The sequence below is a fragment of the Globicephala melas genome, chromosome 17, assembly GCF_963455315.2.
Source record: "Globicephala melas chromosome 17, mGloMel1.2, whole genome shotgun sequence".
Classification (NCBI taxonomy): domain Eukaryota; kingdom Metazoa; phylum Chordata; class Mammalia; order Artiodactyla; family Delphinidae; genus Globicephala; species Globicephala melas.
In genome coordinates this window covers 57,200,170-57,212,658 of record NC_083330.1, presented here as the reverse complement: position 1 = coordinate 57,212,658, position 12,489 = coordinate 57,200,170, and the positions used below count along the sequence as shown (strand labels likewise).

Sequence of the window (12,489 nt, the reverse complement as noted above, 5' to 3'; positions counted from 1 at the left end):
CAAGTAAAATCTTCCACAAGTACTTATATAATTAAAGAAAAAAAAAAGTGAGAGATTTTTAAAAACACCTCTCACTGATAATGGCTTTGATTACCTGATATCTTTCCTTACAATTCTGTCAGTTTGTCTTTGATTATTTATGTTCTGATGTTTAATATTCTATATTTAGTCAGCTGGGGCTGGCATAACAAAATACCATAGACTGGGTGGCTTAAACAGCAGACATTTATTTTCACACAGTTCTGGAGGCCGGAAGTCTGAGATTAGGGTGCCATCCTGGCTGGGTTCTGGTGAGGGCTCTCTTCCTGGCTTGCAGAGGGCTGCCTTCTCACTGTGTCCTCATTTAACCATATTTACCTCCTAAAGGCCTTATCTTCAGATACAGTCACATTGGGGTTAGAGCTTCAACCTATGAATTGTAGGAGGGGTGGGGAGAGGGGGACACAATTCAGACTGCAGCCATGTTATCATTTCTCCACAGTTGTCATCAAAACCTATCTCCCATGTTACTATGTTGACATCTTGGTGCATGACTCAAAAGTTGAGGATATTTCAGAAAAATCACATTTCTTCAAGTAACTTTAAACACTGTTTTATCACGAAATAATGCAATTCCAAAATCTGTTGAGTTTGGAAAAGCTGTTTCCAAGTAGATTAAAGTTTTTCAGTCCTCCCTGTAAAGATGGGCATGATTTAATTAGGGTAAAAGAATGTGCTTTGGTTACTTCCTCTGATCCTGCTTAGGGCAAAAGGAGGAGATTTAGTAAATCTATAACGTAAAGCCCATCTTTGCTTTGAACTTAAGCATGGTTTATATTTGTGAGGAATTGTTAATGCATTTTAATGTGTTTTTTAATGTTTTCCTTTTATGTATTGTGTGTGTGTTCCCCGCAGACTCCCAGGCCTTTAAACATCATTAAACAAAACAACGGTGAGCAGATTATTAGGAGAAGAACAAGAAAGCGCCTTAACCCTGAGGCACTTCAGGCCGAGCAGCTCAACAAACAGCAGAGGGCCGGCAGTGAAGAGCAAGCCAATGGCAGCCCCTTAGAGAGGCGCTCAGACGATCACTTAACTGAAGGTCACCAGCGAGAAATTCCGCTCCCCAGCCTGAGTAAATACGAAGCCCAGGGTTCATTGACTAAAAGCCATTCTGCTCAGCAGCCAGTCTTGGTCAGCCAAACTCTGGATATTCACAAAAGGATGCAACCTTTGCACATTCAGATAAAAAGTCCTCAGGAAAGTACTGGAGACCCAGGAAATAGTTCATCCGTATCTGAAGGGAAAGGAAGTTCTGAGAGAGGCAGTCCCATAGAAAAGTACATGAGACCCGCGAAGCACCCAAATTATTCACCACCAGGCAGCCCTATTGAAAAGTACCAGTACCCCCTTTTTGGACTTCCCTTTGTACATAATGACTTCCAGAGTGAAGCTGATTGGCTGCGGTTCTGGAGTAAATATAAGCTCTCCGTTCCTGGGAATCCGCACTACTTGAGTCACGTGCCTGGCCTACCAAATCCTTGCCAAAACTATGTGCCTTACCCCACCTTCAATCTGCCTCCTCACTTTTCAGCTGTTGGATCAGACAATGACATTCCTCTAGATTTGGCGATCAAGCATTCCAGACCTGGGCCAACTGCAAACGGGGCCTCCAAGGAGAAAACGAAGGCACCGTCAAATGTAAAGAATGAAGGTCCCTTGAATGGAGTAAAAACAGAGAAAGTTGATAGGAGTACTCAAGATGAACTTTCAACAAAATGTGTGCACTGTGGCATTGTCTTTCTGGATGAAGTGATGTATGCTTTGCATATGAGTTGCCATGGTGACAGTGGACCTTTCCAGTGCAGCATATGCCAGCATCTTTGCACGGACAAATATGACTTCACAACTCATATCCAGAGGGGCCTGCATAGGAACAATGCACAAGTGGAAAAAAATGGAAAACCTAAAGAGTAAAACCTTAGCACTTAGCACAATTAAATAGAAATAGGTTTTCTTGATGGGAATTCAATAGCTTGTAATGTCTTATGAAGACCTATTTAAAAAAAAAAAATACTTCATAGAGCCTGCCTTATCCAACATGAAATTCCCTTCTTTTATTATTCTTTCTTTTGATGAGTAGGTTACCAAGATTTAAAAGTGAGACAAATGGTCAGTGAGAAAAAAATGGAAGATGGTATATAGTCCTGTTTAGAACCTAGTAGGTCAGAACCATCTTGGTGAATGTGTACTATGGAAACCATCCATAAGAAGTATCACCAGACTATAATTATTATGTTTGTAAAGAAAGAGATCAAAGCTGTCTAGAATTTGGAAGGGTTTACATATTATGATTCTAAAGCAGTATTGGGCTGGCCATTGGCCCATTTGTTCAAAAACCATAAATTGTTGCCTGAATTTCGAAGTGTCTTGAAATCCTAGGCAGATGAGGAGAAGTCTAATCTCCAGGGCAGTGAAAGGAAAATGGCACCCTCCTGCATGAGAATCCTCTCATTGGTCATGTTTCGAATTTAGACCTAGACATGCGAGTTGTGGTTAGGCTTGGGGAGAGAGCAGCGGGAAAAGTGACAATGATTTTGGCCAGCCCTGCCTGTACATACACATGCACACCCTCTCTGATATTTTTGTCCTTTAGATGTTCAAATACTCCTTTCAAAAATAGTCCTCGTGTTTGCAATTTAGGTTCATTTTGTCCAAATATATATGCATTTTTAAAAACAATGTCCTCAGTGCTTACGTAGTAATTTTATTTTAGCCAGATCTTTTCTTTCTTGTTTGTGATGAACCAGTTTGGGTTTGTTTTTTAAGCTTCCTCTTGGTCACTAATCTCACTTGGCACGTTCTAACTAAAGGGGTCCCCTCAGTTCAAAAGACTAGATGGATACAAAAGTTCAGACCATGGGCTTCATTGGTTTAGAACACATGGTATTTCTCCACAAGGTAACCTGCTGTATTTATTTATTTTCTTTTGGTTTAAGTATAATTTCCAAACTTTGTGGTCAGGCAGCGTCTAAAGTTACGTTACCACAGACTGACAGTTGGTATATGTACCAATCAATCCCTTCATTAGATTTATACAGGTTTAGTTAAGTAGCATTAAATAGGATTCTTAGAAGTTTGCTCTTCATAGTACTTTTAATACATAAGGCTTTGTAAAACTATCCATGAAGGGAAAGCCTCAGCATAACTGCTCAGGGAAATAGGGCTAAATAACTGAACATTAAATAATTGGTTAAAGGTGCTGTTAGTCGAGCCTCAATGCTTGCTACACAGATGTATGTACAAGGACTGACTTTAATAATTTGCATTATATTGTCCCAACCAGTAGTTTATTTTTTGCCACGGAGATGTAGAAGATATTACAAGCTGCTGGATGCACTGTCAGATTAACTTATTTCATTAAAGAAGTTGGGAGAACAAATAGGAAAAAAAAAACCTTATTTTTCTAGTAAATATTAATGTATTACATTTCAAATAATGGTGCCTGACATATTGAATAATTATTTTCTACAGTGTACGTATGCAACAAAGATATTCCATCATGCATTAGAGTCAGTTCTGGCTCTGCCTAGCTGTTTACATTTGCAAATGTAGCAAACAAGGTAATGAAGCAACTATTTCTATTGCGGTAGATATCTTTTGTGTGTGTGTGTGTGTGTGTGTGTGTGTGTGTGCATTAAAGTTGTAAACGGTAACATGAAACAAATGAAAGTTCTTGATATAATGGTATGACAAACAAGAAGGAAATAAAAATATTTTTATGCCTACTTAGGAAAAAAAGGGTAGCACTATTCATTCCAAGTACTTTTTTTTTTTAATTTTTAAGCTCTTAACTCACATTGTTATGCTTAAAGTGATAAACATATATCCTCTTTTTATTGCTTTGTCTATGTTTCAGATGACACATTTCAGAAATTATTTTGATAAGTGCTGCTGGAATCTGCAGCACTGATGTTTTTATTGCATTCTGTAGTCGCATTTGCACTCCATTTTTACATTAATTCGCAGTTGCTTTGTATTGTTTTGTTTTGTTTGGGTTTTGTTTCTTTTTCACAGTGCCAGGTCTTCGTTTCTTTAAATGGATGACAGGTAGAGTTCAACCAGTTTGTGACTGTTGTAGTGAATGAAGTTAAAAATGTCTGTCTGATGTGTTGTCATTTCCATTCTTGCATTTTCATTTTCATGTTTAAAAAAAAGAAAAGAGAGAGAGAGAGAGAAAGAAAGAAATCAGGACTAAGCCTTCTGCTTCAGTTTCATTTTTAAAGGGTCCTATTCTGATCTTACCTGTCAAGTAGCTCTAATATAATTCACATGAACTGAGAGAGGTGGAATGAGGGGCTTGGACATTCAAATTATGTGATGTCATTTATCTTTCTTAGGAATTTTGATGAATGCATCTCAAAATGTACAGGCAGATTGGAGAGGTGACAAAGATCTAAACAAGAGGAGATTTCCCAAACAACAAAACTATATTTAATTTTTTTAGTGAAAGGACTAGAAACAAAGTGCACTGTGGCAATCTGCAAGTAACATGATATGTGGACTGCTCAAATCAGAAAATACCCGAAGTTTGGTCAACTTGGGTAGTAGTACAGGTATGACTTTTTGGGCAAAACTACTCCTTAAGCAGTTTCTCCAGTGTGTTTCTCGTTTCTCAGACACAAATAGGTTGTTCTTTTTTGATATATATGTCTTTTTTTAACCTGTTTTTTTGTTTTTGTTTTTATTTTTCTCAGACAGACAAGTAGTAACGGTTAGCAATGGAAATACATATCACTGTTCTTGGAATATTTATGGTCAGTCTACTTTTGGTAGAATATTCTTAGATAGCATTGACACAATAGATCTTATTCCGTATTCCTTTATTATTGATTATTTTATTTTATTTTTTCCCATATTTTGATGGGGAAGAGGTTGGGCTATTAAAAAAGATGAAAATTTATCACAACACTAAAATACCTCTTATTTTTTTGACTTATGAAAGCCTTCATTCCAGCTCTCAAAATATATTACAAAACTGATTGGTTAGTGTCTTTATTTTTATTTGGGTTTAAGATTTCGGAATCATTTTGTCTTAAATTATGATTTTAAATGAGCTATTTAGGTACTTAACATTTTTTTTTTTTTGAGGACTTTCAAAATGACTTAGGAATTTTCCCTCTTGGAAAAGGCTTTCCCTATGATAAAAACTATACGCCAGCTAAAATTGTGTGTCATTTAAAAACTGTAAGTCTTTTAAAAGTACATGTCCATATTCTGAATTGGGCTTTGGATCAAACTTTAGGCCAAAACCAGCTCATGCATTCTCATTCTTTTTCTCACTCTTTCTCTCTTCATCTCTCACCCATATATTCATATTGTTGTTTGGGATAGAAAAATCATAAAGAGCCAGCCCACCTCAGAAGATTGTGGACTGAGAGACACTACTCAGTACTCTTAAGTATATGAGAAAAGGATGGAGCTCTCACGGTTAACACGTTAACTCTGTAGTTCAAAAGGAGAAGAGTGTGCCCATTCTTTCTATATGACATATTGAGATGTTCTTTTAAAAAATCAACTTTTAAAATAGTGATGTTTTCTTCTAAACTGTTCTCTTTTAGTAAAGGTAGTTTTTAGAAAGCAAGCATGGGGATTTTTTCTAAGGTAACATTAATGAGAAGAAGAAAAAAAGTGATTATCTTAACAGCTCTTTGTTGAAGCCTGTGGTAGCACATTATGTTTATGATTGCACATGTGCACATAATCTATGATGATCCAATGCAAATACAGCTCCAAAAATATTAAATGTATATGTTTTTTAAAATGCCTGAGGATATATGTTTTTCTTAATTAATTGAAGAGTATCAGTACTGCTACCAAAATAATGATTAGCCTCCTCCTGTGTGGCAACGAAACATCACCAGGTGACCTGTCTTAAGACCTCTGAATTGTCTGCCTGTTTAGTAAGTGAACATGAACACAGTTCTAGAGAGAGAAGATCTAACAACCCGCGGTGGAAGCATGAAGAAGCTGGTGGTCAGCTTCTGTGCCATATGCCAGCTTTTTGCCTAAAGTTTACTTTGAGCTCACAGCTTCCTGTGTTTGGGTTGAGAGCCATGACAAAAAAAAAAAATGCAAGGCATCTTTGGTGAGTGAGTAGGTGAAAGCTTGCTGACTGTCCTAGATCACAGGAGAAAATGGAGGAATTGAAATCCAACCTGAATATGAGACTAAAGATGCTAACCAAAGGTAGGTACTACTAAGTGGAATTCTATTAGCAGGCAACTGTAAATGAGAAGAGGATAGCAAGACATGCACCGGGACTTGGAAGGGCTGTGTTATTTTCCCAAAGAAAGACTTGGCCAAGGGCAGAAGGCATGGCTTCTTTGCAGTGCACTTCCTTTTGGTTTTCAGTTAGCGTTTCATAGACAGTGGACCCACGTGTTCCTGCTAGCGGTTAATGGTTTAGAAAGCATCAACAGTTATCTGCAGTAATTAGGACCTATGGAAGATGCTAGGTTGAAGTGTGTCAAGTCAGGGATGAAGAAAATGTGAAATTCAACATTGGTCCACACATGGAAACTGGATAATGTATGCTCACATGTTGTTCTCTTGAAAAGTAGAGCTAGAAGCTTCACTCCGTCCTACACCAGAGAAAAGCAGGAGTAACTTTACAAGGAAATAACGTTTAGCCTTTCTTCATCAGAGAAAACGGTCCCTCAAGACCCATGAGTCCCAAAACTGTATACTGATTTTTACCCCTGGTTTTTTTTTAATTGTATGACCTGCAACAAATCACTTTTTTCTTTTTGTGCCTCAGGTTCCTCACCTGTAAAATGGAAAAAAAATATATTAATAATAATAATATTAATAATAATAATAATAATAATGGTAATGTAGTACTTGTTTGTAAAGCACTTTGAGATCCTTGGTTGAAAGGCACCATGGGAGTGCCAAGTATTATTATATGGCCAAGGGGCTTATTTAAACTCTCAGTTCCCAAGGGCCAGGAAAGGTTGGGGTCATTTTTATTAAATAAGAGCTGTAAATATCATAATTAGGCAGCCTATAGCGTTGACTATGAAGAGGCAAAACTATTACAAGGCTGATAAAACCATAGTTTCTTAATGGCTACCAAGAGGGCAAGTATCACAATAAGAAATGCCAAATTCCTTTGGGTGACAACATGAATAATTTGGGGGGGTGGGATGGGACGGGAAACATCTCAAAATGCCGATGTAAAATTCACCTACAGCAATATTCACCAGCAGAAAATGTCTTTCATATGGAATGATTTCATGTTGCTAAGAAAAAATTCAATTTGTAGTCCTGATTTGAATACTAGAATGTTGGCTATAATAGTTCTGTTCTTACAACACATGGAATTTTTTTTGTTTTATTTAATTTTGTTTTCATAGTGCATGTTCATTTCTACTCACAAACATGTTCTTGGTGTATTTCTTATGCAAACAATCTTCAGGCAGCAAAGATGTCTGTTACATCTAAACTTGAATAATAAAGTTTTACCACCAGTTATACATAATGGTGTTGGTATGTTTTATATGGATTCACTTTCATCCGTGTAGCAATAGGAAGTTCAGACCATTGTAACATACAGACAGGTTCTGATGAATGGAGACGGTGAAATCAAATCACCATTTTCAAAACAGTATGACTAAGATTGAAAAAGCCTGGATTCTCTCAACTTGTTTTGTTTTGCTTTGCTTTTTTTTTTTCCTTTAACCAATCAATCTCTTATTGATAGATTTTGTGTAAAAAAAAATTATACAAGTTTTCTTTAGGAAGATTAACAATAAAAATTGTGTTTATTTCAAAAACATTTATTGAGTATCACGTATTGAGTGTCGAGTATTGGGAAATGATTGTTACAATATGTAAAAAATCCCGCTTTTGAAGTCTAAGTTTGAATTCAATTTAGTATACCCACATGAATATGATGTGAAGATCTTGATAAATCATCTCAAGAAGTTTATGTTAATATATTACATGCCTTGTGTGTTGCCTTAAGATGAAATTAACCAGAGAGGTTTCCGGAAGGTTGATTTTGAAAGAGGGAAGAGGCAGAAGAAAACTGGGTAGGCAAAGAAGACTCACCCAAATATTTATGACCAGAAGGAAAAACACAAAAAGCACAGGACGTAAAGTATACAAATAACTCCTTGCTTCAGAAGATTTATTTTGAAAATTTTGAATTAGTGTTTACCCTCTTAGCCCAATCTTCACTCCTCTTTTTTGTGAACCCAAATTAACAAATCCTTTAGTTTTTCTAGTTCTTTCTCTTTTCCCCTGCTTTGAAAACAGCAGAGTAAAGGCTTGGAGGGGCTGATCATAATGGTAATAAGTTTGTTTCACAGCTGGAGGCAATATTCTCTAGATAAGAGTGTAATAAGAACGCTTAATGTGATTTGTTTTCCTTATAGAGAATTTGATTCTTCTCTCAGGGAAAACTTTTCAGGTAAAGTTAAATACACTTTGTTCTCACCCAGGACTGTCAGAATCCCTTTCAAGGAGAACTATGTGCCCATCAGCTCTTTACCATAGTTTGAGAGGAGGGAAGAAGAGTGAATCACCTTTTGGTATCCCATCTCCGGTGGGGGTCACAAACTCAGTGCACAAAAGGAGCAGGCAAGTGGCCTGTGTGGGTGAAGCCAGCTGGGGAAGACTTTGGGAACTCTATAAAGGTAGCCTTTCCTCAGCTCGAAGAATATTGCCAAGCTGACTTGTGTTCCCAGATTTGCAGTTTTCAAGAAAATCTGGACAAAGGAATTTTCTATGAAATCTAATTTTGAATGTCAGTGAGTGACTTTTTTTTTTTTTTTTAATACTGCAAGCCAAACAAAACAGTTCTTCAGAATACATTCCACCTCTAGACAGGCAGAGTGTGAGCCCTGGAGCATGAACAATAGTGAACTCTGATAACTGACAGGGAGGAAATTGGGCAAAAGGCTGAGGTTAGCTGTGGCTCCTCTGGGTTTTGTCTCAGGTCCCAGTGCATCACCAGCTCTGCCAGGAAACCCGAAAGCACTGTGGCAGCACCTGCCTGACCCTTTCGCAGCCAAATTTGCTTAAGACGAAAAGCATTTGCACAGAAGAGAAAAAAGCCCTGTTGTTTTTAGCATACTGCTAATTACTTTGTACTTTTGTTCTCCATCTTTGTAACCCCAAGTACAAGTTTTCTTTCTTTTTTTTTTTTTTAACACACTGGTAGGAACAAAGAAATCTCAAAAACTATTCAAAGTTGCTAAAATTAATGTCCAGTAATGTCCAAGATGTCCTTATTTTCTTCTCCAGGTCATATTTTAGAGTAAAAATAACAGGGCTAGAACAGTAAAGAATAACAGTAGACAGGAAGGGAGGGGCTTTTTCATGTTACGTAGAGTTGATTGTTTTCATGTTATGTAGAATTTCTTTAAATAAAAATAGGTAATTTGTATATGAAATCTCATTGTTAGATTTATAATGCTGTTTTCCAATATACTCAGGATGTCAGTTCTGAAAGCCATTTTTCATAAAGGTTGTAGTACAGTTGACCTTTGAACAACATGGATTTGAACTGCGTGGGTCCACTTATATGTGGATTTTTTTTAATAGTAAATAACCGTAGTACTACATGATCCATGGTTGGTTGAATCTGCAGAGGAAGAACCTCAGATATGAAGGGATCGTGGATGTGTTGGGCCAACTATAAATTTTGGTGGATTTTCAACTGCACAGAGGGTCAGTGCCATAAAACCCCAGTTGTTCAAGGGTCAATTGTACTTATATAAAATATTTTACATGAGGTAACAACCCATTCACCCAACTTCCTACTCAATAATTAACAAATATTAACTTTTTTCTTCAGGTAAGCAATAGAGAACAGGAGAGCAAGGATTATTAGAAGGTGTAATCGAAATTCTTTAAATTATTTCCATAAATGGAAGGTACATTTCCAAGTTAAAATTGCATAAGCACTAAACTGTAAGCAATTTCCCAGGAATATTTTTGAACTCAAAATCCACCAATACATAGCAGGCATTTTCCCAGAACTTGTACCATCTCTTACATGAAAGCAATTTACACATCAGTCAGTTTTTATTTTGGTGGTTTGTTTTTTTTTTCTTTTTTTTTTTTTTCGCCACACCACATGGCCTGCAGGATCTTAGTTCCCTGACCAGGGATGGAACCCACGCTCCCTGCAGTGGAAGCTCGGAGTCTTAACCACTGGACCTCTAGGGAAGTCCCCATCAGTCAGTTTTTAGAGTTCGTGTAATATGCAAGCAATGGTATTTTCTTCAGAGCTTCAGTTTCCTTAGATATTTTCTTCCTATATAGCATACATTACCTAATGAATCGATGTATCCTAAAAAGCATACAGTGAGTTTACAAAGCTCAATTTGTTATCATGATGATTTATTTTCTATAATTTTATCTTTTATAATTGCCTTGATGATTTCTTTTTTCTCTGATGAAATGATCACTGTCGTTGTTTTCCTGGTTGTTGGTGATGACATGCAGTACAAACCCAGGCTTCATGCATTCATTCAACAAATATTAATGGAGCTTTCCCTATGTACCAGCGATTATTCCAGACATTTGGACTATTTCAAAAAAAAAAAAAAATGACAGACCAGAACTCCTGTTTCTGCAGGAGGGAAAGAGAAAACATACATATACAATAAACAAATTATAATATAAATAAAAATTTTATGTTAGAAGGTAATAAATGCTCTAGAGAAAAAAGTAAAGCAGAATTAAAGGGAGATGAGTGGATAGTTGTCATATTCAATAAGCTACACAACAGTTCAGCCCTCATTTGAGCCAAGACTCAAAGGAAGGATTGGTAGAATGAACAGCTGGTGCAGTGGCCCTCAGGTGAGAGAGTATACCTGGTGAGTCTGAGGAAGAGCAAGGAGGCCATTGTGGTCCAGGCAGAGTAAGCTACGGGGAGAGTATTTAGAAATTCACTTAGAGACAAAAACACTGAGGTGGGAGGAAACCAGATCATTTAGGACACTGTAAGCCACCTCGAGGATAGTGGCTTTCCTTCTGTATGAAGCGGGACGTATTTTCATGTTTTGAGCAGAGGAGTGTTACTTGATTTGTGTTTTTATGGGACTCTCCTGTGATTGGCATAAATCATGGGAGGTATTTATGGAATAAATCATAAAAGGAGAGAAACCAGGAGACAGGTTGGAAGCTAGTTCAGTAATTTCTGCAAGAGATGTGGGGAGAAGAAGAGCAGTTAAAAATTCCAGAGATCAGGGCTTCCCTGGTGGCGCAGTGGTTGAGAGTCCGCCTGCCGATGCAGGGGACGCGGTTCGTGCCCCGGTCTGGGAAGATCCCACGTGCCGCGGAGCAGCTGGGCCCGTGAGCCATGGCCGCTGAGCCTGCGCGTCCGGAGCCTGTGCTCCGCAGCGGGAGAGGCCACAACAGTGAGAGGCCCGCGTACCGCAAAAAAAAAAAAAAAAAAAAAAAAATTCCAGAGATCATTTGAGAAAGTAGAACCAACTAGATTGCCAGGATGTATGTAGCATGTGAGAGAGAGAAGAGTCAAGAAATAGGTTAAGATTGTTGGTCTGAGCCACTGGAAGAACAGATTTGATTGATCAAGTTGGGAGAGTGGAAGGAAAGAAGTTAAATTTAGAACAAACTAAAGTCTAAGATCCAGATAGAAAGGTTCAACAGACTATTAGGTCTATGAGTCTAGAGTCTGGAGTTGGAGGGGCATTAACATATAGACGCTATTTAAAATCATGAGACTCACTGAGATAATCTAGGGAATAAACAATTAGAGAAGAAAATATACCCAATACTTGTAATCAGGGAAAGGAGACACAGAAACTGAGGGAGGAGCCCCTGAGGTAAAAGGAAAATCAAGGGACCTTGGAAACCAAGGAAAACAAAAATGTATCATGAAGGAGGGAGTGACTGACCTTGGAAGATACTGCTGATAGCTCAAGTAGGATAAATACAGAGGATTGGCCATTAGCTTTAGCAACGTGAAGGCCACCAGCAGGCTGGGCTATATAATGTGCGGGGCCCAGAGCAAATCGTTCAAAAGTTAAGAATTTCAGGATGGTGACATCAGAGCATTAAATGAAGCTCAGGGCCCTGGGCAGCTGCACTGGTTACATGCCCATGAAGCTGGCCCTGGTCGATGGTGACATTGACTAGAGCAGTTTATTTGGAGAGGTGGGCGTGACAGCCTGATAGAATAAATGTAAGAGAATAGGAGGAGGTTTGGAGAACTGAGTGTAGAAACAATTTGGGGAGCTTTGCTGTAAAGAGGACCAGACAGAACAAGGTGATAACTGGCAGATGTTGAAATCAGTAGAAAGGTTTTTTTTCTGTTTTAAGATGGGCAAATTAAGAGCATGATCCTTTGCTAAGTGGAGGCTTATTCATCTTCAGCAGAGACAGGAAAAAATAGTTCTTTAATAGGTGGGTAGGTGAAAGGAGATAGAATCTTATGCCCAAGTGGAGAGGATGGCTTTAGAAAAGAAAATA

At 37.9% G+C, this 12,489-nt stretch overlaps 1 protein-coding gene across 2 annotated transcripts in view; it reads left to right on the top strand.

Moving 5' to 3' along the window:
• Positions 1 to 7,727, top strand: part of TRPS1 (transcriptional repressor GATA binding 1) — a 252,368-nt gene extending 244,641 nt beyond the window's left edge. For both annotated transcript variants that reach the window (XM_030875644.2, XM_030875638.2), the window contains one exon: positions 895 to 7,727. In XM_030875644.2, coding sequence (XP_030731504.1) covers positions 895 to 1,956 — 1,062 coding nt within the window. In that variant the 3' untranslated portion in view covers positions 1,957 to 7,727. The remainder of the gene's footprint in view (positions 1 to 894) is intronic.
• Positions 7,728 to 12,489: the final 4,762 nt, after the last annotated feature.